Below are 24,788 nucleotides of genomic sequence, written 5' to 3' on the forward strand. Positions count from 1 at the left end.
ACATGCATGCATCATCCCTGTCGACAACTACTCTTGACTACGACACCCCTCGAGAAAGAGTGAAGAAAGAAGCAAAGAGACAGCCAGGCCACCCACACACGCACTCACACACACACACCCATGCAGTGTACACACTCACTTCAAAAAGTACTTCACTCTTACATAGTCTAGTGCTTGCATGCCTGTCCTCTTCTGGGGCGACATGACGCCAGCAAGGCCCGAACCACGGAAGGGCCTTCTTGTGCCATCGTCCGTATCTTTGCTTTTTCCCCCTTTCCCTTTTCACTTTTTACTTTTCTTCTCTGGAGAGGGCCGGGTTCTCCTATAAGTGGTTGGGCCCAAGCGATCTCCAGAGCCATCTTCACTCGGATTGGGGCTGGGGTAGGTTACCGATGGAGACACACCTGGAGAACTCTGGACACTTCTTACTCAGAACTGGAGCAAAAATAAGGAGTTATACGTAGGCTCTACCATCTACCAGTCTATCTGTCCTCTTCTGTCCCCCTCTTCACCTGACGAAGTCCATGTCCCGGCGCTGATGATGCCGATTGCTGATGACGCTTAATTGATATGGCACAGCATAACATAACCAACGCACATCAGCGGAGTCTCCGTCAATGTATACATGCACATCCAGTTCGATCATATCGAGCAGGACGGAGAGTAAAAGGGAAAGAAAAAAACAAAAAACGACAAAAAGAGCAGAGATGAAAAAGAAAAGAAAGGCGATAATATGCAGATGGGATGCAGAATGCATACTTCACCGCCTCATCTGGTCTTCTTCTTCATGCAGAGAACGACCTTGATAGGGAGAGGCAGAGAGGGTGGTTGGGAGTTCGACTTCAGGCCGTCCATCTACGACCTCTCCCTCTTTTCTTTGCTTCTTCGTCTCTTCTTCGACTGTGCAAGGGAAAGACAGGTTTATCTGTCTTGCTCTTCTCAATCATCTGGCTACTACTCTTTTGCCGTGCGACTTCAACTTTCTCTGGCGCTTTCCACGGTTTAACTGTTACTCGCCGGTCATGGTCACTCTCTCACAGTCCATCGTAAGACGGACGCCACGTCAACTCTCACCTCATTCCCTTACCATCTATTTAATAATAATGAATAATAATGTTAAATAGAGAGCAAAACACTATGGAGTACTTCATCCATGCACTCGTCGTGCCGCCGGAACTGAGCCTGCTCTTCTCCGACTCGTCCAGAAAAGGTACCCGAGTTACATACTTCCATCAACCTCTCGAACAGACCCTGCCAACAATTTCAATCCCGTCTCTTCCACTGCAGCCCGATTGGAGAGAGGGAGGGAGGGAGGATTGAGGGAAAAACTCTTGTTCGTCCCTTTTTATGTCGCGTCATGGCCTTGCGTTATGGTCCGTTTCATCTCGGTGCATATTAATAAAGCCAGGCATAACCATCCATTATTATTATTAGTTATATCGCTCAGTCCCAGGTGCTTACTCTGGCCTACTTAACCTCTCTTGTCCTGCAGCAGCAGACTCGGACTCGAGTAACAAACTAACCAGCCCATCCAGCCTGCTCTGTTTATCTCTCATCGTCGTTTGCAGTGACCTCTCTCGGTGCTGGTGCAGAGTACATAACTACTTACTCCGCACACTAACATGTAGTTAAAATGCCGCCGGCTTAGTACTACTAAGTGACCGCAGCAAGTGACTTTCCAGGCAGTCAAAAAAATTAATGCACTGCACGCAGTGGCTCGCTGGTTATTCCACTGGCTAGTGAGCAGTGGCTGGCGATGTGTCCGCTTGCTATTCATCATGTACGACGGGAATGACCTTTTTTGCCGCTCTGGTCTTTGTTTATCAAGGCCATTCATTAATTGATGCTGTCCAACGTGGCCGTACGAGATACATCCTCTCAGCATCGTCACTTTCTCGTCTCTGCTTTATTGTAACGACGTCACTACAAAAAAAAAGACCACCAGAGCAAGGTTCAAGTCAAGAAACGGCTTCTTCAGGATCATCCAGGCGCCTCGCGATGATACGGCCTGTGTTTTGCTTTTTTACCCCGGATTTCTCTATACGCACCCCCCTGTATCAGCCCATCAGCGCATCCACCCAAGCGTCCACCACCCGCCCTGCCCATGACGATGATGGCGTCAGCATGTTTCTGATTGTCTCTGCTTCCCTTCCCTTCCGTCGATGGGCTGACGATCCCTCATGCACGGAGTCTCGAGATGAAGAATAATAATTAACATCCAGCATTCGAACATCCACTTCGAAATCAATTCCATCTTTCAACTCCCAACATTGGCCTGGGAAAGGGAAAAAAAAAAAAAAAAAGCAAAGAACGGGACACGAGACGAGAGACGCCCGCGTGATACCTTGCTTTATTCGATGATTTACCTGGTTTTTGTTTGTACGCTGCACACAAGCTGGACTAGTTGCCATCGGGCCTCACTAGTCGAGTATTATTATTGATTTTGATTGCTTTCGGTCATTGCTATGTATCAACCTTGATCGCCAGAGACACCCGACGGGCGAGCGGCCGTGGCTTCACGCCGGCCTCTTAGTTAGTCGCTTCCAGAGGTACTCAGTACGTCAGAGGCTTGAAGCAGTGATGGCTTGATGGGCGTCTGCGAAGGCGCTTGAGCGGGACGAGGAGAGGGGGTGTCTTGCACTAGAGACAGACTATGTCGGCCTGGCGCTGGAGTCTGCTCGGTGATGACACTCGAGATACCCGGAAAGGGGTCTTTATACGCAATTCATTCAGTCACTCACTCACTCACTACGCTGCAGTGACGTAGTTGGCATTCTTTCATCCTGGCTTGGTGGGCTGGACATCCCCCGAGATATACCCTATGACTTACCATGGTGAGAGGTCGGAACAGAACTTCTTCTTCTCTGGCATAATATTTGACATCAAGGTCGTCCCTTCGTCAAGTTGTATATCCTCCTCTGCCTCTGCTTCTACGAAGTACTTCTCTGCATTTACTTCACTCAGTATTTGCCTCCCCCGCATTCCTCCATGCATGCCACATACTGCATGCATGCATCCATCGACTGGGCAACCTGTGAAACGGCGTCAACGCCATGAAAAGTGGACAAGAACAAGACTTATCCGCGTGCTTCCTGGGCCTTTTCTTACTTCTAACTCGTCGCAAAAATTGGCTCGGGTCGAGACTTAAGGTTCCGAGGGTCGCTGAAGTCTGCTGTGAAGTCTAGGATGAAGCCTATACCTACTATGAAGTCTACTATGAAGTATACTAGTATACTATGAAGTCTACCGTGGTGTGAGAGGGCTGTCTGTACGAAGAATCGGGGTGGTTGGCGGCTGGGCGTTGGAAAGACGAAGCTCAATTCTAAACTCAGTTGAAAGCTAGATAGCATGGATTATGTAGTTATACATTCATATTATATTCATGGTCATGGTCATGGTCATGGTCGTGTTCATGTTCACTCGTCATGGGCCAGCTCAGATAGACCATTCGTTCTTGTTATCCGCCGGGCTGATGAAAGGTTCATCAAGCTGCTTGATAGCATGCTCGCCGCATAGTATACTATCATCACCACCACATCATTAGCACAGCTTCCCCCAGCAAATAGTAGAAAAGAAATAAACTCACCAGGCTTCGGCAATCAAACCATCCAATTCTCTAATGATCTTCTCCCTCTTAGCGCCAATGCTAGTCCCCTTACTCATTTCAGCCTGTAAATCCCGGATGTGCTTCTTTTTCCCCGTCCCCGCGGCGTCCATCACCTTCTTGCCTAGACAGTCACTATGGAAAGCATGCTGGCATGGGAACACAAAGAACTGTCTGCTCAGCACTGGCAGCGAGCAGATCCAGCATTTCTCGCCGGGCTCGACGATCGCATAGCGGGATCCCAGCGCCGCGGTCTCAAGGCGAATTTGTTCCGCTACATGTGCGGAATTGTCCATTTCCTGACGGAGCGTGTCAATATGCCGCGAGTAGTCCTCTAGTGCGGTGCAGATTTCATCCTTGAAGTCATCTATTACCACGAAATCAGGGAAGAAGGGAATCAGGTCTTCGATGCGTAGCAATTCGCATCGGCGGAGGAATTCAATTGCCTCCTTGATCCCGATGCCGGGCTGATGGATCTTCTTTTCTGCCACGAGCAGCCAGAGCTTCTTGCGTAGTTTGTCGTTCCCTTCTGGCCTGTCGGCGACAAGGGCGGCTAGCTCGATGTCGTTGTGCTTAAGGGCCAGGGTGACGCCTTCTTGATACTGCCCCATCATGCTGTAAATGTGCACGCAGGACTGCACCCGTTTATGCTGGATGCATAGGCGTAATGCAAAGTCGGCGTCATAAGGGGGGGGAGAGGATGGTTGGGATTCAAGGTAGTGAAGTAGAGCGCCCTCGGATGTCGATGGGTGGGAGGCATAGATGGATATTAGGGTATTATGTACGGCGGCAGAAGGGTTGGGGTGGTTGGCAATGATGAAGTTCAGGTATCTCGTTGCTTGATTCTGGGACAGGGACGTCTTGGTGTCCTTATTGTAGGTGAGCAGGGCTGGAATGAGCTTCTGGGGGTCTAGGCCAGTCTGTCTCATCAGGATGTCCACAAACTCGCTGGCAGAGTATGTCATTAACACGCTGCTGTACTTGTAGAACACTTCCGGGTCGGTCTGCTTCTTCAGCACGTTCAGAGCCTCTGACCATTTCTCCCGTTGGACCCAGTACGACAGCACAAAGTTGTGGTCGTTGATTGTAGTTGCAAAGTACAGCAGCTCCTGTTCCCGCCCATGGCTGCCTATAATGTCATAGACTGTCCGCGGGTCCAGATCGGCCTTGTACTTGTTCACGAACTGCTGGAACTCAGAGCGTATGCTCTGGATATCGTCTTTGGCATCGTCCTCGTTGCCTCCCTCGACCAACTCGGCCTTGGTAGCAATGGTATCATCCAGAGAGTTCAGCTTCGACATGAAGACTTCAACCAGCCAGCTCGCTATCATCATTCTCTGCATAGTAGCCGACTTCTTGTATGTTGATAGCTGGGTGAGAAGATACTTCCTGAGAGCATCATGTTCTCCCTTGTCGATAAACGTGAGGCAAACCTCTTCAAAGCTTTTGCTACTTTTGCCCCAAACTGCAGCTGCTTCGAGGTACTGCCCCTTGCTGGCTAGGTGGTCACCCGAAGCAGTGGCTACGGCATCCTTTTGCGTGACGCCGTGGGCATAACGGAGTGCAGAGTCGAACTGCTGTTCTTTCAACAGGATCCTCCATACGTCCCTGTCCTCGTCATTGGCGGATATCTCATATATCTCCTGGCCGGTAAAGAGCCAGTAGGTGTTCATCTTTTGATCTGCAACCAGGCCGAGGGAGCTTTCGCCCGGCTCAAGCACTGCTTGATCGTATACAATCTCTCCATTTAACCGGTTGATCGCGACAATTCTCCCTTCAACCAGTGTAAGGATATGCCATTGTGTCATGGTCATCCCCTTGATAGGGTCCTGGATTAGCTTCCTGCCTCCCCTTGCTGATTCTGTAGCCGGCAAAATCGAGCGGGAAACCATCTTGGCCTTATCAAATATCCTGCTCCCTCCATCCTGGTTAGGAGCTGAATTGGGTACAGTACCATGCAGAACGCCCAGTGAAGAAAGCCAGGCAAAATGCTTTTCCTCTGCTCTGCCATCACTGTGCCCTTCTTCCAGGGGGTCCGGCTGCATGGCTAGAAGGGATGGTGCCGAGAGAGTAGCGCTGGTAAGTTCGTGAATAACGGGTGTCTCCTTGCGGAACAAGTCGATGTATATCGATCCTCCTCCTCCTCCATCTTTACCGTGTCTCCCTATCTTGCCCGTGAAATAGAATATCTTCCCGTTCGACGAGACGATGATTTGGCGGAGATCCTTCCTGCCACCCACAAAGTCCACCCAGACACCCGTCACCGCCAGGCTAGGCACCTTGTACACCGTGTTGACATATCTCTCGTCCCTGCGGTAGAACTCGGAGGAAGATTCGATGTATACTTCGTACAGATTCCCGTCCGTCGAGCCCACGAGAATCTCTCTAGTTGACGCAGTAGGTAAGGCCGGGTTCCAAGCAATGCACTCTATCATCACCCCCTTGAGGCGCGAGAGCAGTTTAGGTTGTCGGGACTGGGTGTGAAGATAGTAGTTCTCCCCCAGAGTAGTCGATATAATCAAGTGCGAGGCAGAAGGGTCCAAAAACATGCGGCGGATGACGCCTATCTCAGATGATTTCTTAGGCAGGTCGATATCTAAAGCCCAACGTCAGTACCACTAACAACAGCAACGGAAAGAATTAAAAGGCGTGATAAGAGCGCACCGTCAATATCTTCTGCGTTATTCAAGTCGATCCTTAGTATCCTACCCGTCGCAAGCGCCAGGATGAGCACATCGTTGGCTACCTGGGCTGCGACGAAGTCTGCGGCGATGGAGAACTTGAGCTGGACCTTCTTGACGCTGAAGATGGGCAGCGAGGACTCGGCCAGCTTGTCCAGGCTGCTGGCAGCTACATAGCCACTGGATCCGTCCAGCGCCATGGTGCGCAGTGAAGGGTGGTTTCGCTGTTATACCATCGCGGGTTGTCGAGTGGAAGCTGGAGCTGTTGTAGTTGTTAGTTGTCGTTGTCGTTGAAGTTGAAGTTGACGTTGAGGTTGAAGTTGAAGCTCCCAAAAGTGTTATTATTCTTCGCTCTAGTTAAACATCGTCAACGCCAAGCTGGGCCAGCCGTCAGTAGATACAGCATAGAAAGCAGAGACAGCGAGCTGGACGGCAGAGATGAGGGTATAACTGGGTGCTATCAGGCAAGGATGGCCATGTAGAGCTTCTGCTCTTCTTTACTCCCTGCCCTGCGCTGCTGTTTTCCTTGTTTTCCTTCTTCCATGTCGCAGCTAACCTGGAGAGACAGCACAGGCATCACCATCCACCACCATCCAACACGGCTCCAACACGGCTCTAACGCACATTATGAATAGACTACCAGGCAGTTGATACTGTTTTGCTGAGCAGGAACCTGCCAGTCGATGAACTGATGCAGCATCTTGCGGCCAGAGTGCTCCTCGGTCGGTTTACGCGGCGGAATACAGCCTACAACATTCCTATCAAGCTTAGAGATAACTATGAACAGCATCTACAACACAGCTAGGAGAAGAGAGCTGGAGCAGAAAAGACATCCGTGGGCCGTTTACCACTGCTCCATGGCCATGTCCGTTGGGCACGAGATGCTTGGACGATAGGCCCGGCGGAATAAACCGGTCATCGCTTCTTGTCCGCAAGGCTGCGAGCACGCAGCACTCCTGATGAAGGGAGAATGACCATGGCTGGCTAGTTCGTTATCTTGCTGCCAATCCTCTCCACTCTTGCCAGGGGAACGAACAGATGGCCCATCTCATTATGATTATGCCGGGTGGGTGTCTTACCATGTTTATGCACGGCAATGCGCAGGACCAGCAGCATCAAAAGAGCATCAAAAGGGCAACAGAAGAAAGAAAGCTCTCCTCCAGCAGACGGTGCACCATAACTGCCCTGTATACACTCCCTACATCGCGGCAGCCACCTTTCTCCTCCAGGCCCTGCCCGTAGACATCTATGTATATTGATATCGCCTGCCCGCCGGCCGCCGTAGCGCAGTCCCGCGGTGCCAGCCTGTAGCTAGCCAGTCCCAGCACTCCCCACCGCGCTGCCCTCTTTTCCTCTACCACTGCCACTGCTACTACTACCACTTCTATCTATCTTCATCCTCGCCGGCGCCCCAACTCCAACTCCAACTCCAACTCCAGCTTCAAAACCCTGTCACGTGACTAAATCCCCCAAAGGGCGAAGGTTTTTTGGCTGCGAAAGAAACGAAAAAGACGGCGAAACGACAGCAAGAAACGAAGAAAAAGAAGCAAAACGCCCGGGACGAAGTTCGCTGTCGCTGCTCGACCGCATCTCCCTCTCGCCCGCCGTCCTGACCTCTGCTGCGACGCCCATTGCCGTCCTGCCTCGCCCGCCTCGCTCCCTTCTGTCCTGCCCTGGCCTGGCCTAACCCTTTCGTCGCCCGTCTAGATCCCGCGACCCAGCAGCCAGCCAGCCAGCCAGCCAGCCAGCCAGCACGCCCATGGAGCGTGTCCTCTGAAGCAGAGACTGCCTGCCCCTTCGTTGCCAGCTCCAGAGCCACCACCGGACGGGCTGAATTGGCCCTCCAGCAGCTCCAGCAGCCATGACGGGAGCTCCGCCGTACTCCTCGCGCTCGCCGTCCCAGCAGGCTCGCTATCTCTCCTACTCGCCGTCGCGGGATCGCCCCTACGCTGGCTCTGACGCCTCTTCTTCCTACCAGCAGCAGCAGCAGCAGCAGCAGCAACAACAACAACAGCAGCAACAACAGCAGCAGCAGCAGCAGCAGCAGCATCCGCCTCGTACGCCGCCTGGCTTTGGTGCAGTGAGCAGGAGTCCGCACTACAACCAGCCTACGTCGCCCATGAACACCACTTTGCCGCCCTTGAACGGCGCGGAGCCTTCACCGGCCTACCACGCCAGCCATCCGGCCTCCAACCAGCCTGGATACTCCCTCCCGCGGCCGTACAGCAGCTCGCTGATGTCGAATTCAGCTCACTCCCCGACTCCGGGCATGTTCGGCCATACGCCTACCCACACGCGTCCGGGGAGCATGGGAGACACCGTCATGCACTCTCCCAAGCGCGAGCCTGATATCCCTCTCGACTCGCGCTCAGCAAATCCCGTCTACTCTTCTTCCTCCTCGCAGCCTCCCATGGCCCGCGAGGCAAGAGCTACGACTCCAAAGGAACAGGTCAGTTCAACTTTTTTTTATAAAAAAAAACCTTTTCACTTTTTTATATCTATCTATATATATATTTGCCCTTATACTGATGATACCCCTTATTAGAAACCTGCAAGAGCTACAGATCCCATGTCCTTTGCCAGTATTCTATCAGGCCCTGCAGAAGAACGCCCTCGGAAGGCTTCTGTCCCGCCGGTCAAGGCCAGTGAACCACCACCCCAGCCCGTAGCAACGCCTGCTCCCAAACCGGCCCCCAAACCAGCCTCTAAGCCCGAACCCAGGGTGCTAGAGTCTGATAAACGTCGCCGACATCACAACTACGACGCTACATATAGTGATATTGCGCCGAAGCCCGTTGCGAATGGCACGGCTTCCGCAAAATCGGCACCTCCTCTAGCCTCTGCGAAGCAATCTTCTTCGTCACACTCTCGGGGCGAGTCAAATAATGTCACCACTGCGCTGGAACGCTTAGACAATTTAGACAAGAGCGATCTCGAAGCTCCTGGGTTCGAAGATGAGTGGCAGCGATATATCATCAAGGGGAGGAAACGGGCTAGGGAGGCAGAGGCCCTGGATAACCAGAAGAGAAAGGTATGCACCCAATCACCCTCAACGTTATCTTTACATCGCCGTTGCTAATTTTTGTAAAACAGCGCCGTCGAGCCAACTTTTTGGGTAAACTGGCCCGTGTGTTCGAGAAGCAAGCCATTGCCGGCACCGAACGCTTTGCCCGGCTCCATGAAGCCGAAGTGATAGAAGAGGTCCAGCAGAAGGAGATAATGGATGAAAAAGAACGCAAGAAAGATATGCAGCGGAAACGGCGGCGTGAGAATACCGTTCGTGCCGAGATGGAGAAGATTCAGGCCGCGCAGAAGAAGGTCAGCAAGATGGAAGACGATGCCGAAAAGGAGAAACTACAACGTGAAATCGCTCGGTCTCGCAAGAAGATTAAGCACACCAAACATGTGCTCGAGACCGGATCTGCTCCCCAAGAGATCAGTGAAGTCGCTCCTCTGTCACCAAACCTCGAGGGTGGCACTACCGGTTCATTTCACACCCGTGACAAGCCTTCTCCTAATAAGAAGAGACCCAGCAAGGGAGGCTCTGCCGCTCGGCCAAAGAAGACCAAGGAGCAGAAACAGGCCGAGAAGGATGCCGCAGAGGCTGCCTATGCGGCCATGGAAGGTGAAGAACCGTCTGCCACCGCATCCAAGGACAAGAAGCCGGCCGCGAAAAAGGATGCCAAAGCTTCAAAGGAACCCACGCCCGCCCCTGTTGCGACTTTCGACACCAAGGGTTACGCCCAGCTATATGAACAGATCTGGAGGGATATGGCTCGCAAGGATATTCCCAAGGTTGCTCGTATGAAGACTACCTCGCTCAATATCCGACAGGAGAACTGCCGCAAAACGGCACAGCTCGCAAGTAAGCAGGCAAGGAAATGGCAAGATCGTACCAACCGCAGTACGAAGGATACCCAGGCCCGAGCCAAACGAACCATGCGTGAGATGATGTCCTTCTGGAAGCGGAACGAGCGTGAAGAGCGTGATCTGCGCCGGATGGCAGAGAAACAGGAACTCGAGCTCGCCAGAAAGGCAGACGCAGACCGTGAAGCCAACCGCCAGAAACGAAAACTCAACTTCCTCATCTCCCAAACCGAACTGTACTCCCATTTCATTGCCGGAAGATCAAAACCAACGAAGCTGAACAGTCTGGTGACACCGCTGCCGCTCCCGCCGTTGACAAGCCTGCCGACGGCGCAAAGGAACCCGACACCTCGCTCAACGTACCCGATGACCTCGGTGATCTCAGCGCAAAGGTTACCAACTTTGAGGATCTCGACTTTGACGCTGAAGATGATACTGCGTTGAGAGAGGCGGCCATGGCCAACGCACAGAATGCAGTCAAACAAGCCCAGGACCGCGCTAAGGCGTTCAATGAACAGGAGAACAAGATGGCTGCCTTTGACGAAGGTGAAATGAACTTCCAGAACCCTACAAGTTTGGGTGATGTCCAGGTTGCACAACCTAAGCTGCTTAACTGCCAGCTCAAGGAATACCAATTGAAGGGTCTCAATTGGCTGGTCAACCTCTACGAGCAGGGCATTAACGGTATCCTTGCCGACGAGATGGGTCTCGGAAAGACCGTACAGTCTATCTCCGTCATGGCGTATCTTGCTGAGGTCCACAATATCTGGGGTCCGTTCCTCGTTATTGCACCGGCTTCGACTCTTCACAATTGGCAGCAGGAAATCACCAAGTTCGTACCAGATATTAAAGTGCTTCCGTACTGGGGTTCGGCCAAAGATCGAAAGGTGCTGCGTAAATTCTGGGATCGCAAACACATCACTTACACCAAGCAATCCGAGTTCCATGTCCTGGTGACATCCTACCAACTCGTCGTTTTGGATGCCCAGTACTTCCAAAAGGTCAAATGGCAATACATGGTTCTTGATGAGGCTCAGGCTATTAAATCGTCACAGAGTTCAAGATGGAAGAATCTGCTTGGTTTCCACTGCAGAAACAGATTGTTGCTCACGGGTACACCTATCCAGAACAACATGCAGGAACTTTGGGCTCTTCTACATTTTATCATGCCTACTCTCTTTGATTCCCACGATGAGTTCAGCGAGTGGTTCTCCAAGGATATCGAAAGCCATGCTCAGAGTAATACCAAGCTGAATGAAGACCAACTTAAGCGACTACACATGATTCTCAAGCCGTTCATGCTTCGGCGTATCAAAAAGCATGTCCAGAAGGAACTCGGTGACAAGGTCGAGAAGGACGTCTTCTGTGACCTCACATACAGGCAGCGGGCGTACTATGCCAGCCTCCGAAATCGTGTCAGCATCATCGATCTTATTGAAAAGGCTGCCACGGGCGAAGAAGCAGACAGTACCACGCTGATGAACTTGGTCATGCAGTTCCGGAAAGTCTGCAACCATCCTGACCTGTTTGAGCGTGCCGACACTTCTTCACCTTACTCCATGTGTCATTTTGCTGAGTCCGCTTCCTTCGTCAGAGCGCAGCCATCAGTTCCCTATTCGACCCGTAGCTTGATAGACTATGATCTACCAAGTATGCTTTGCAGTTCCGCGGGACGACTCGACATTCCTGGGCCTAACAATAGCAAGGCAGGGTTTGATGATAAATACCTCTCGCATCTCATGAATGTGTGGTCACCGGAAAACATGCGGCACAGTCTAGGTGGAGACGATGCCTTCTCCTGGCTTCGGTTCACCGACCTGTCGATGGAAGAAGCACGTTCAATTTCTGAAAAGGGTGTCTTTGAGCGGGCGTTGGAGCGCCATGGTGTTGAGAATCGTCTGGCACGACTATCGATTGTTTATGACGATGATGAAACGAGCACGAATTCCCTTCTACCGCATTCGTTATTCAAAATCGTCGACCGTAACAGCCGATCTGAGCTCACCAAGCATGGCTCCTCTGGCTACCTACGCGAGCTATTCAACGTTACCCAGACAGTAATCGATAACCAAGGAATACTTGGTTTCGAGCCTTGCGGTAAATATGATGCGAACGCACCGCCAATAATGATATCATCCGCTTCATCTGTACCGGACTTAGAGGCTCAAAATACCTTCTTCAACGTCCGGGCTCGTCAAGCTTTGATTGGAACAACGACTCGAGGCCTCGATGAAGATATTCTGAATCACAAGGTCAACCCCTTACCTTACTCGTATCCACCAATGCTGCCCAAACCAGGCTCCACGAAACGAGGATATACCAATATTACCGTGCCGTCCATGAGACGCTTTGTCACTGATTCCGGCAAACTAGCGAAACTGGACGAGCTACTTCGGGAGCTGAAGAACGGTGGCCACCGTGTACTACTCTACTTCCAAATGACCCGCATGATCGACCTGATGGAAGAGTATCTCACATACCGCAACTACAAATACTGCCGACTAGACGGTAGTACCAAGCTAGAAGACCGTCGAGACACCGTCTTGGATTTCCAGCAACGGCCCGAGATATTCATCTTCCTCCTCTCCACCCGTGCCGGTGGTTTAGGTATCAACCTGACAGCAGCCGACACCGTCATCTTCTACGATTCCGACTGGAACCCAACCATAGACTCGCAGGCTATGGACAGAGCTCATCGTCTCGGCCAAACAAGACAAGTCACAGTCTATCGTCTAATCACCCGTGGAACCATCGAGGAAAGAATACGCAAGCGAGCTCTTCAGAAGGAAGAAGTGCAGCGTGTCGTTATATCCGGTGGTGCAGGTGGCGGCGTTGATTTCAACACCCGAAGCCGTGAGAACCGTACCAAGGATATCGCTATGTGGCTTGCAGACGACGATGAAGCAAAGATCCTGGAACAAAAGGAGAAAGAAGCTCTTGAGAAGGGTGAAGAGGCCGCTGCCGCTCCCAAGAAGGGTAGAAAGGCTGCTCCCAAAAAGAAGCGAGACGTCACGCTGGATGATATGTATCATGAAGGTATGCATTTACACCCATACTCTACACTCTACACGGTTACTTACAATGCAATATAGGTGAGGGTCACTTCGACGATCTAAGTGCCAGACCTTCCGGCGCCGCAACACCCTTATCTGCAGACGTCGAAGCACCTGCTGCAGGCCCATCAGGCAAAGGTGGTCGCCGCCGTGCTCCTGCAAAAGGCACCTCCAAAAGAGCAAAAACCGCCAAAGAGCGTCTCCAATTCATCGATGGTGACGACTAACTAATGTAAAAAGAAAATAAAAAAAACAACCATGCATCCAACCTCGCGAGCAAGAAAACAAAAGTGGTTTTCCATGTCTCCCGCTCTTTCGTTCCATACATGTATTTTTTTCGCCTCTCCTTAGAATCCTTACTTTGCCATTGCCTTACTACTCACTCGATTTATATCCGTCTCCTCCAACCATCCTCCTCCCCCTTTCCCCATGTGCTTTTAAGGTATACTCTGTGTTTTTTTGTGTCTAGCTTATGTCTTTCTTCCGCTGTTAAACTAGGTAGCTCGATAGTTGGGATTTCTGTGGCCTGATTGACTCGTGAGGTGGGAGTTTTCAGGAGGAAGGGTGATATACGTATTAATATATTGGGAGATGATGCATTATTGATGTTTCTTTTTGGTTTCTTTTACATGATTATATCACGGAGATCACTCACTACGTGTTCACGCTGTAAGCTATCGAGGCTTAATAGGGAGTTGGCAGGCGAGAAAAACTGACTGTATAATTTCTAATGGGAACAATGTTGATGAAAGAAATGATGAAAGCACGATAATTTATGAGAATGTTATTTGGCCCTGCAACACCGTAGCAAAAGGCGAGTAAGACATGAAAGATCTATGAATACCGGAAAGCAAAGCCAGGTAAGTAGGCTGATGGTAGATATAACGAAAAGGTAAAAGTACAAGACCTAAAGTAATGTGAAAGACAAGAGGAAACAGTATAAAAACATGGTCATAGTGATAACTGTCAGGTGCAATTAATCAATCATTCATACAGCATCATACAGCATCAGGTCCCTTTCGCCCAGATCCAGATGGAGATCCAGAGCCGGATCCCTGGTCGAGAAGCAACTTTGGTTTGATGTATTCGTCGTCAAGATGTTTAAACCACGTAGCATGGTCACGGTTGCCACTCAGCAAATCACGGAATGCATCAGTAGCAGCTGCAATAGGTCGGGATGAAGATGACGTTTCTGCTTGAGCAGTGTTAGCGTATGGTCCATCCCCGGGGGTATGAGCCGATGCTGATCGGGGTTGGGAATGGTTGCGAGAACGTTGGGCCTGTGAGGCTGCAGGAGGCAAGTCATCATCAGAGAATGCGGCATCGACTTCAAGGTCGAAGTCGTCGAGATTCATACCCATGTCGCCTGTTCCTCTGGCGTTTCGTCCAGCACGGCTTCTGTCATGGCTCATATCTATATCAACGCTGCTACCGCTGTGGCTCCCACTTCGGCCTCCAAGCAACTCTTGAGTCGAAGCTCCATCTCGAGATCGAGTACGATCTATTCTGGAGTATGAAGATTTCTTCCTCGTGAGGCCACCGGGCCCTTCAGGAGCCTGGGGAGTTAGCCGTCCATTGCTACCGCTCGAGAAGCCATGACCAGTCCGATTGATCTCGTGTTCTCTTGCCACAGAATCTAGCTGGAAATCGCTTCTGCGTGGGGTATGTCCCATTCCAGTTCCCGATCGCTTGTAGTATGTGCCACCATTCGTGACTTCGATATCAAATTCATCGTCGGAATCAATTTCCTCCACGACTCCAGTACGGATATCCAGAATCTCAAGCATTCTAGCGGTTGTACCTCCAAATATAATGACGGTCAAGACGACAACAACTAGAACTGTTGCACGCAAAGCTGGAGCATTTGTTCCCTCCAGTCCAGCAGCCAACGCGACACCGACTGCTCCTCGTAAGCCTGCCCAGAAAAGCATAGCTTGGTATGGATAAGGCAGTTCATCAGCAACATCCCTACCCCGACTGGCAGCTCTATACCGAATAACCCAGTTTATGGCCTGGGATAATGGGAACACAGATAGGTATCTGGCTACACATATTCCCACGACTGACACCATAATGGAGAGGGGTTTGAATTGCAGGTTCTCATCCGTGAAAAGGTCCAACCCTAGGTAAATGAATATAAAGTTCTCGGAGAGTTGCGCCATAGTTTGGAATATGTACTTGGTCGTAAGTTGGGTTCGACGAGACATGTTGTAGTAGGCGTAGTGTTTTAAGGTCATTCCACAAAATAGTAGTGACACGATACCTGGAACAGAAACGTCAGTAAAGCTAAGTAGGTCTAAGATGAAAAGCAGGGATCCATACCAGACATCTTGATTCCAGTCGAGAAAAAGTAACAGGCATAAGCAATCAAAAGAATGAGGCAGCTCTCAATCTTTGGATCACGACGCACATGGGTATATTTTAGTCCCAACGCAGTGCCTATTCCGAAGATCACTCCAATAAGGAGACTTCCAAAGAAAACAATCAAGAAAATGCCAATAGCCTCGAACAAACTGAGGACTGTAAGCGATCCTGCTGCGCTGCCTGGCTTGTATCTCTGCGCCGTCTCGAACAAAACAATTGCAATTGCATCGTTAAGAATAGACTCTCCAAATATAACCGTGTACAGCTTCGGCTCGACTTTGTAGACGTTGAATATTGCAAGAATGGTGACAGGATCAGTCGCTGAGAGTGTGGCTCCGACGGAAAATGCCTCGACGAAGGAGATATCTAGTCCCTCAATAGGAATTCTTGTCCAAAGGAATAAGACGAGACCCAGGACTAATGCAGAGATGAATGTACCGGCGAAGGCGAAGGTAAGAATACTGCCAATATTTCGGAAGAAGTTACCCTGTGTTTAAAGAAGCCGGTCAGCAATTCCGCGCCCTTACCGCTGAGGCCACTAGAGGGCGAAATGCCCTACCTGATGTAACTCATAGCCCGATGCTAATATAATAGGGGGTAGAAGAAGGTTGAAGAAGAACTGGTAGTCAAAGCTGACTGACTTCTGGATCAATGTTCCGGGCGTAAATCTAATGACCAAACCAACAACCATTCCTAGAAGCTGTGTTAGCATGCCAATAACATCTGTGCCGAACCTCTTAACACGGAGGCAGGGAAGACCTTACCGCCAAATATAGACAAAACCGTTTCATGTACCGCTTGAATGCGCTTCTGCTTGAGCAAGTAGCTGGTGAACAGGGCGGTAATCAACAGCACAATCAGGATGAAGAGAGCCCAGGAAGTCCAGAACTCCCGTTCTCCAGCTTCCGGAGAGTCTGCAATAATCCGTCAGAGTAAATCATTCGTTCCCTTGTAGTTTCAATGTGCACAAAAGCTCGAGTTTGCTTCTTTTATCGGGCTGGGTTGGCGAGTGGCACTTTAGGTCGGCTGCATACCATCAGGGTCTTCTTCCTCCTCCCTCTTCCCTACAGAAACAACCAGTCAGCCAAGTACTTCTTGATGGTCTACCCCATTGCAGAGAGGAGACTGCTCACTTAAAACCTTTAATATAACCCCGCCTAGAAAATTGGCCGCCATGGTGCTTGATGACGATGGGGCAACAGGCCGCCGGATTTCAGATGGGAGGGTACGGGCGCGACTGGGTAAGTCGATTAGGAAGGCAGGCTGCGCTCATAGTCTCCAGGGAGAGCTTCTACCGGTAACGGATAAGGGGGCAAACGACGCTGCTGGAGGAGAAGGGCTTCTGATATCGCACTGCTTGGAGTTGTTTATTCTTCCTTCTATGAATCGCCCGAATCGGGCCAAGTCGACCCCAAGTCACGTGCATCGGGGTCATCCGCCGGAAGTTCAATTTCAACCTCGAGAGCGGCAGCGAGCAAACACCAGAACATCGACGCCGAGATGTCGAGATATCATAACCACGGACGGTATTCGATGGCAGTTACCTGGTTGTTCTAGCTAGGATGCAATAAGCTGGCTAGCTGTTGCTTTCTTGAGAACTGCAAACTTCGTTTGAGACTTGTTCGACGGCCGTTTTGTCTATTGAACAACAACCACCTAAGTGCTTGCTAAATGGTACTCTTCGGGAGAATAGTACGTTCAAAAACACCAGGGTGTTATTCTCTTATTCGTCTGTGTATCTTAAGCCACTCTCTCCTACTACTACAAAATTCTTAATACTACCTGGTTGACCTTAAGGGGGGCTGGGTATTCTATATAAAAAGGAGAAGGAAGCGGAAGTAGAAGATCTATATATATAAGAGATAAGTAAAATAAGATAGAGTAAAATGTACTTTAAGGTATATATATATCAAATAGAGAGTAATGTTTGAGGTTTCATGCAACAACCAAGCAGCCGGTGCGCTAATGGGAATATATTCTGAAGACGATAGATCATAGATGCCATTTTGGGGATGTCTTCTTCTCCTGTTAATCACTGAGTTATAGGTAGATGTGTAAGGCGGTTAATGGGAAGAATTGTGGTTCCCATTACTGTCATTGATATTCGTGGACTTTCTTGTTGGTTGACTGTGACAGAGGGGTTCCTTTCCCCGAACCCACGTCAACTCCATGCCTTGCATTGTGCCATGTTGCTACTAAAGCACGGCCAAAAGTAACTGTCGTTTGGTCGGGTGGCTTTGTATAGCGAGGTGGCAAGTCCCTATCCACGGTTCTGCTGGACGTCCCTGCGAAGGACGTCGTCTCCCGCCAGACACATATATCCCTTTCTTCAAGGGCTTCCTCCCAGTCATCCGCTTAGTTCATGGACTTGTAGTTTTCCTCATGTCTTAGGCAAGCCTTCCAGAGTTTCCCTTTAGGGGATTTGGTTAAATTGTTTGCCTGTCAAATATAACTTTCAACCTGTTGACCACAAGTGTAGGCTCGCTCTTTGGCTCGGTTGTTTGATAGTAGCAGTGTCTTTGCAGTCTTGTGCCTGTACTTGAACAAGAGTATTCATGTTTCTGGGAATTCAGCAATGATCATATGGTGGTAGCCGGAGAGTTGGAGGTTTAGGCCAAAGCCCCCGATCTGATGAGTGGTAATTAGCGCCTTGAGTCCTCAGTATTATCAACCAGCTGATGAAGTAAACATGCTATGTATCGGAGGGAGGGAGATGAATTTAGTAGTTCAAGCACATAGTCAACTCGGGAACGTGGTACTGTGTATTGAAAATCCTTGAATGGGTGAGTGTATTTCAAGAATGTATCCAGCCCTGTGTATGGCCGGGCAAGAAGCTTATTTAACCCACCACTCAACGTCTTCGACATGCCTACTCTCTGCATTTCTTTCAGTGAAGGCGGAGACCCTCTCGTCGCGCTGACTCTGGGTAAGTCCAGCCTTATGATTTGCTGCTTTAGCCTGGGGTCCCTTCAGATAGGCTCGCTCATCAAGAAGGAGGGAGATAGGCAGCGAAGTTGGACACCATATATAGTGCTGGTGCGGATATTAGGATAGCAGTTGACATAATGATATGCTTCACAAATCCACATGTATGATATGGTAAGTAGGTTTAAATCTGGGGAGTAGTCCTAGGATATGGAAGAGAGAAGAAATATTAAGCTGCTACACAGGCACCACGGCGAGGAGTCGTTCTTATATAGAGCCTCTCGACTGAGTCACTGCAGGCCCACCAAACAAGGAGTCACTGAAGCACATATTCATTGCCTATCCAAGTGACTACCCGCCCGACTTGAAATAACCAGTGAAGCAGAAAATGCCTTATACCCGAAAGAAATAAACCCGAAAGCGAAAGTGACTAGAGGCCCACTTATTTGTGGCATTTTCTCTCTGAACAGTCAATCTTGTCACAGCATTGGTCCTTGCCATTGTACCAGATGCAGTTATTTTTGATACTTCTCACGCTGCATGGAACCTCCGTAAGTTCATATGGGACGCATGGCTCAGAAGACCGCGTGTAAAACGTAAGAGCGGGTTGATCCGCCGGACATGCAGGTCCAAGGCCTAGCTCAGCCCCTGTAATGCAATATTTGCCGCAAGGCCACTTGGTGATTGCAAATCTGCCCGCCATCGCAAAATTTGGGGTCTTGCCGATATGAGGCCCGTCAGCTGCATTGTTCATCCACTGGCCTGCATCTGCTCCGTCCATAGGAGTTCCGTGGAGGTCTTTGATATAAAGCTCGTCTCCGGCGTTGATAGGGCGTCCCGGGTTACACAACTGGTCTCTGCAGAGCTGGAACTTTCCAAAGATGCGATCTCTGCTATCTGGAGCTGCATTATAGTATTTCCCAGTACGGAGGTAGCCGAGAAGGTAGCCGTTGCTCTCCTTGAATGTATAGCATTTTCCTAGAAGGGTGAGTTTTATGGTATTTATAGTATCTGACAGGAGACTATCACTTACCGGTTTTTAGCCCGGACGAGCATTCCTCAGGTTCGCAGCATCCCTCGGAGGTCACATTTTTATCCTCGGAGCAAGCGCATTTACCCTCTACGAGTGGTTTGCCGTTCTTACAAACCTTCCCATCGTAGATCTGTCCAGTGGGACAGCAGATATAGCCGACAGCCTCAGAGCCAGCTAAATCGTGACCTTCAGCGCAGCAGTCAAACGACGTGGTAGAACTGCCCTTGAGAGTTAGGCCAGGCAAGCAGCAGGAAGCGGACTTTTGGTCAGCACTTGGTTGGAGGACATGGGTATCTGGGCATGAAAAGCTATCTTGAAAGCCATCTTCTCCCATCCACGTAACCTTGTTGTCTTTAATTATAGCGTCCTTCCCAATCTTCCTTACAGCCACATTAGCAGAGTGGGCTAAGGAAGGCGAGTTCAGGAGGTTGCTCAGTAAAGCAAGGTAAATAAACTTCATGATGGGTATGCTGTTTTTGGTTTATTCTCAAGGAAGCAGTCAGGTTTGATTATCCCGAATTGAGAGTTTCAGACGTGGATTTATTCCTTGATTTTATATTGATTCTTTCGGGCTTGGATATCACGACTCTCCGCAATAAGAGGCATCCCTTGTGACCGCAGAGAAGATTGATCTAGGCATACAGACTGGAGAAGGCTGCATTGAACGAGTTCATGATATGCCAAATCTTTCTCGCTTAACATCCATTTGCAGTACGCCGGTCACAAGGCTGTCATTGGGATGCTCTCAACGGTCTAGCATTAGCCGACGGCTGGGGGTGGGAAAGGCGGAAAGAGATGTTGGAATCATGTCTGGTAGCAACCATACGCCGCATTGGTATGCCATAAATTAATCCAAAGGTCATAAGGCAAGTATGTGGTCAGGCTGGTTGATATCGGTTGAGGTCTTGTACATCAACACAGGCCCATCTGGAGTCTAGCCGAGATCCGTGTAGCACAACCAACGGTGAGCTCATCCTCAGGCCAACCTGGGATTACCACTGAGGAATCAGCAGGTATGTATATGTAGGGGGTATTTGACCTAGACCCAGGGCATGGTATTGAAGTTTCTCCCTCGCACGCCAAAATAAACGAATAAATAGCTTACTCCGAGGGATCCGATATGCTGTAAGACGTGACATCCAGATGCATGACCCGCTTGTGCTCTCAACGAGCATCGGATGTACTCGCTCGGGCGCAGGAACTGCATAGCACAGTGTAACGAAGCACTGCTGGCGCCGAGCTGAGAGCTACACAGCATCTGCTAGTTAATTGCGACTTTGGTTGTCAACCGGCCTGGCTCAATAATAACGAAAAGGGGGAGTAAGACAGCAGCAGAGTCCTCACGCCACAGAAGACCAACTAGTTAGCTAACTAACTAACTAGCCAGCTGACAGGGCCCTGCTAGACTCGTAGCTGAACGAAACATCCTTGAATCAGATAGAAACGGCATCGATACAGCGCATGTCGAGTAACTATACAGCAACATGACCAAGAGTTCTGCTCCCGAGTCGACTTGTTGCTAGGGGTCGTCAACAGGCTCCTCGCAGAGTTCATGGCAAATACCAATAATCGATGACGGAGATACCAGCAGGTTTTCACGGATGTTGTGATGCGGGTACTATTCAAGGAGATGGCCCGTCTAATGGCTAGAATGTATATCAATTAGTTGCTGATATCTAGTTGTCATTCAACCACAGGGGCGATTCCAAAGGCAGATGCCCGCCCCAACTCATGTATATAGAGCAGTAACTATTAAGAAAACTTGGCTGGAAGCAAACGATGGTCAATCCCTCAGAAACTGTATTCATGGTATTATACAGAGTATATAATTATCAAATATCAATTACCTGTATCTAGCAATGACCATGTCAAAAGTTGTTGTCTGACTACCAATTTGGTCATGGAAAATGGTAAATCAGGGCATACGGATCAGCATTAACCAAGCGCTGCCTTGGAAAACATCCATGAAGTGGAAACAGGAATATTCTAGACGGCCTCGTCTTCAGTGCCCTGGGAAGGCCCGTCACCCATCGTGCTAGTGAACCATGCCGCTCCCAGGGCAGCGCATCCCCCGAACCGAAGCACCCATCCAACACTGTCATCCCAGGCTGCTCCCCGCGGTTTCTGGAGGGCCTTGAAAATAACACTGCTGATCAGGGTCGATACGATCTGCGGACACGAAATCGAGACATTATGGATTCCCAGGATAATCCCCGCCTGGTCGACTGTTTCATCTTTATCTCCTGCATCATGGTCAACCACGCTAGCACTAGACTCTTCCTCGACGTCTCTTTCATGGGCTCCAACATCAGATTGCAAAGGGCGTGGACGAGGGCCAATAGGAGCAGGATCTGAAGCTGTCCGAGGCCGGAGCGAACGTCTTTGCCGTCTGTGTGCTGCATCACGCTGTGCTACCTCCGCAGAGATAAGTGCGAAGGGGGCCCAGAGAGTGAGGGCCCAGGATAGGCCAACGGTTGCGATCACCACTGTTCCAGCTGCCGGCGACGACACGAAGATCGTGCTAAACATGCACAGTGCGAAGAGAATATGCGAGATGAGCCAGAGCTTGCGCAGAGTGAGACCGGGAACCTGCAGTTTGGAGAGGATGGATGACCACCTCCCCCATCCTCGTTCATCCGACCTGCTGGGATCATGGATTGGCTCGATAACGGCCGGTTCGATAGCAGAACCAGCTGACGCGGTGAAAGAAAGCGTCGATGTCGACGGTCGATTGCTCAAATATGGCCGGTTCTGGGGCGGGGAGCTCGCTTCTGATGCAACCGGCGGTCGATAACCCGGCACAATCACCAGGGGCAGGACAATGCTTCCTACGAACGAGGTGATGGCGTATATCAAAAGGGCTAAAGTACCTATTCTAGTTGCTTTTTCCCAGACAGCATCTATCTCCTCCTTGGACAAGTGAGGGTGCTGGTCAAATATGGGATTGACATAGAGCTGTCCGATATAGGTAGTTGAATAGAACAGGAACGGGAACCAGCCAACCCATGCACAGAGCTGGACCTCGCAGACCTTTCGAATCCGGGGAGGTAGCCTTCGTATCGACTTGAACACCTGCACGAAAAATGCAAGGACGCCTGGGTTCTCTGATGTCGGGGGCCCTTCTAACCGTGGGTCACGCTCGGTGATGTATGAACAGCTGGCCAGGAGTGTAAACCCCAGGCACAAGGATGCAATCACGCAAAGAACTTTGAACTGAGTATCTCCGAAGAAAGGGAATATCTCGGGGAGTTTCAGATAGCCTGATATGTAGCCCACAATATTTCCAATGCCTGTCAGTCTGCTTGCCCATGCATTTGCAGCTTCTTGCTGATGTGCAGGGGCATTATCAACTATGAAAGCACGAATTGCCGCTTGTACTATCAGTTCAAATTAGTATGCAAGGGTATTGAGTTGTCAACTACTACGTTGCGTACATACCCGTGTTGATAGCAAAATCAAGGCAGTACATCAGTAAAGTCGCCACCACGATGACGGTTACTTTGACCCCGGACGATTCAGGAGGTGCTCCAAGTAGTGATAGGATTCCTCCTACTATCTCCCTTACCCATGCCAGTGCCAGCAAAGAGAAAACAGTAGCAATGCCCCCTCCGATCATAAAGGGTTTTCGTTTTCCCCAGCTAATGCGGCAGTTATCACTCCTGATTCCAACGTAGGGCTGCACCAAGGTCCCAGTCAAGGGGCCTGCAATCCATACAAAGGCAAGTAATGACTTGCTCATTCCAAGTGAGAGTAAATACGGCTGTATGGCACGTTAGCTAGAGGTCATCTGACAAATACAAACCATAAGAAAGGACATGGTTATACAAGGGAGACAGGATGCATGGATATGTACTCACGGATCCATTTGATAATTCAACCGACCATACAATCTGCAGCCTAAACATGCATTAGCTGTTGTACGGGGATGATATTGAACTAGATACTTACCCCCCGATGCTAAGAGCTAATAGGAACAAGTACCAGCTGCTTTTAGCCTCCTCTTCTTTCTCTGCCTGTTTGGCCACGGCGGCAGCATCATCCCAAATCTCCCCGGACCGTCTCTCGGGATCATCCAGGAGAGGCGATGTGCTGTTATCCTCCCTATCTCCCGGATAGGCCATGACGATATAGGAAAGAAGATGTATGTAGCTCTAAAGGGGTATATCAAAGCGGATGTACGGCCGAGCCGCATGAACGGCCATGGACAAGAGCTCCGAAATAGCAACGCAGCTCCGAAGCAGCAAAGCAGGTTTGAGAGCACTCGTTAGTTGGCCGGATAGTCCGCGGAGGCGAGCTTTCAAGAAACGGGAAGAGCCATATATCAAGCAAGCTCTGGAGAAGAAGTTCTACCGCAACCCCTTTTTTCCACACGCTTACTTTTCACCTTCTGAAGCAGCAGAGGGTCATGAGGCCGAAGTCAGAAGTCTTACGCTCAGCCATGGCGAGAATGGGCTTAACCCAAAAGCCACGTCTTGTCCTCCAGCCTTTGCTGTCCATTAGCCAGCCCAGCGCAAAGAAAGTTGCAGCGCTGCGTCATCCATGAAGCCTAACGGGAGGTACCTGTACCTGCCGCGGCTGAAGCAGCCATAACTCGACGGGCCCTCTTGACCTTTAGACGAGGCGACGGGGGCCTTAGTGTAATTGGTCTCAGGCAGTTAAAGGCACAGGTTATCCAGTTGATCGTTTGAATACGGGACAGTCCGTGATTCTAGGCCCCGGTGTTGGTGTTGGGCGGAGGTGTGGTGGGCAGGGCCTCGTATATATACAACGCAGCGAAATTGCTGCGGATATCCTCAGAGTTAGAGGTTAAGTGCCTCACTAAGTGTAAGGGCTCCGTACTATAGGTAAGATGGCGGGAAGAGAGGACTCCGTTGGTGCTTGTTGGGTCAATTTTATTATTTTATATGGTGGAGATGAATATTTACGGAGATATCTACAGGGATATTGCCAGGAGTGAGATGCAACCCGACGCCGTTGAAGCGGTTCCAGGTGAGGAACGGCAGTCGGGTGATAGTTACGGCTAGGATATAAGACGGGAGAAGCCCGTTATATTATAGCATTAGTACGGAGTATGCCATCGGTTCGTATTAGTTCATATAGGTTCATATAGGAATGGGGCTCTATATTATCAGAATTATCATTTAACGAGCTAGGGTAATTTGAATAGCTAGTTATACTGAGAGACAGCAGCAAGCAAAGGAAAAAGGAGACGAGGCTAACAAATATCAGAACGGTGCACGTCAACGTCGAGGAATATATAT

At 50.1% G+C, this 24,788-nt stretch overlaps 9 protein-coding genes across 9 annotated transcripts; 3 read left to right on the forward strand and 6 right to left on the reverse strand.

The window, feature by feature from the left end:
- Window positions 1-751: 751 nt before the first annotated feature.
- On the forward strand, window positions 752-1,006 carry TRV_04863 (uncharacterized protein; the record flags this gene model as incomplete). Its single annotated transcript, XM_003020952.1, has 1 exon — window positions 752-1,006. One exon carries the CDS (start codon window positions 752-754, stop codon window positions 1,004-1,006), a length of 255 nt encoding a protein of 84 aa, XP_003020998.1.
- A 1,555-nt stretch (window positions 1,007-2,561) lies between these two features.
- Window positions 2,562-3,012, reverse strand: TRV_04864 (uncharacterized protein; the record flags this gene model as incomplete). Its single annotated transcript, XM_003020953.1, has 2 exons — window positions 2,562-2,640; window positions 2,831-3,012. 2 exons carry the CDS (start codon window positions 3,010-3,012, stop codon window positions 2,562-2,564), a joined length of 261 nt encoding a protein of 86 aa, XP_003020999.1.
- A 423-nt stretch (window positions 3,013-3,435) lies between these two features.
- TRV_04865 (uncharacterized protein) lies at window positions 3,436-6,485 on the reverse strand (the record flags this gene model as incomplete). Its single annotated transcript, XM_003020954.1, has 3 exons — window positions 3,436-3,520; window positions 3,587-6,200; window positions 6,269-6,485. 3 exons carry the CDS (start codon window positions 6,483-6,485, stop codon window positions 3,436-3,438), a joined length of 2,916 nt encoding a protein of 971 aa, XP_003021000.1.
- Window positions 6,486-7,988: 1,503 nt separating this feature from the next.
- On the reverse strand, window positions 7,989-8,467 carry TRV_04866 (uncharacterized protein; the record flags this gene model as incomplete). Its single annotated transcript, XM_003020955.1, has 2 exons — window positions 7,989-8,351; window positions 8,456-8,467. 2 exons carry the CDS (start codon window positions 8,465-8,467, stop codon window positions 7,989-7,991), a joined length of 375 nt encoding a protein of 124 aa, XP_003021001.1.
- A 126-nt stretch (window positions 8,468-8,593) lies between these two features.
- TRV_04867 (uncharacterized protein) lies at window positions 8,594-13,432 on the forward strand (the record flags this gene model as incomplete). Its single annotated transcript, XM_003020956.1, has 6 exons — window positions 8,594-8,734; window positions 8,831-9,316; window positions 9,379-10,150; window positions 10,175-10,440; window positions 10,473-13,188; window positions 13,245-13,432. 6 exons carry the CDS (start codon window positions 8,594-8,596, stop codon window positions 13,430-13,432), a joined length of 4,569 nt encoding a protein of 1,522 aa, XP_003021002.1.
- Window positions 13,433-13,889: 457 nt separating this feature from the next.
- TRV_04868 (uncharacterized protein) lies at window positions 13,890-16,745 on the reverse strand (the record flags this gene model as incomplete). The annotated part of the gene is made up of 7 exons (XM_003020957.1): window positions 13,890-14,039; window positions 14,210-15,501; window positions 15,528-16,056; window positions 16,129-16,292; window positions 16,334-16,483; window positions 16,604-16,633; window positions 16,703-16,745. 7 exons carry the CDS (start codon window positions 16,743-16,745, stop codon window positions 13,890-13,892), a joined length of 2,358 nt encoding a protein of 785 aa, XP_003021003.1.
- Window positions 16,746-18,936: 2,191 nt separating this feature from the next.
- Window positions 18,937-19,987, reverse strand: TRV_04869 (cysteine-rich secreted protein; the record flags this gene model as incomplete). Its single annotated transcript, XM_003020958.1, has 2 exons — window positions 18,937-19,472; window positions 19,528-19,987. 2 exons carry the CDS (start codon window positions 19,985-19,987, stop codon window positions 18,937-18,939), a joined length of 996 nt encoding a protein of 331 aa, XP_003021004.1.
- Window positions 19,988-21,513: 1,526 nt separating this feature from the next.
- TRV_04870 (sucrose transporter, putative) lies at window positions 21,514-23,648 on the reverse strand (the record flags this gene model as incomplete). The annotated part of the gene is made up of 4 exons (XM_003020959.1): window positions 21,514-22,877; window positions 22,966-23,287; window positions 23,385-23,424; window positions 23,476-23,648. The coding sequence occupies 4 exons, from the start codon at window positions 23,646-23,648 to the stop codon at window positions 21,514-21,516; spliced, it is 1,899 nt and encodes a 632-aa protein (XP_003021005.1).
- Window positions 23,649-23,727: 79 nt separating this feature from the next.
- On the forward strand, window positions 23,728-24,027 carry TRV_04871 (uncharacterized protein; the record flags this gene model as incomplete). Its single annotated transcript, XM_003020960.1, has 1 exon — window positions 23,728-24,027. One exon carries the CDS (start codon window positions 23,728-23,730, stop codon window positions 24,025-24,027), a length of 300 nt encoding a protein of 99 aa, XP_003021006.1.
- Between the last annotated feature and the right edge of the window lie 761 nt (window positions 24,028-24,788).

This window comes from Trichophyton verrucosum (assembly GCF_000151505.1).
Source record: "Trichophyton verrucosum HKI 0517 chromosome Unknown contig00373_1.f1.exp, whole genome shotgun sequence".
Classification (NCBI taxonomy): domain Eukaryota; kingdom Fungi; phylum Ascomycota; class Eurotiomycetes; order Onygenales; family Arthrodermataceae; genus Trichophyton; species Trichophyton verrucosum.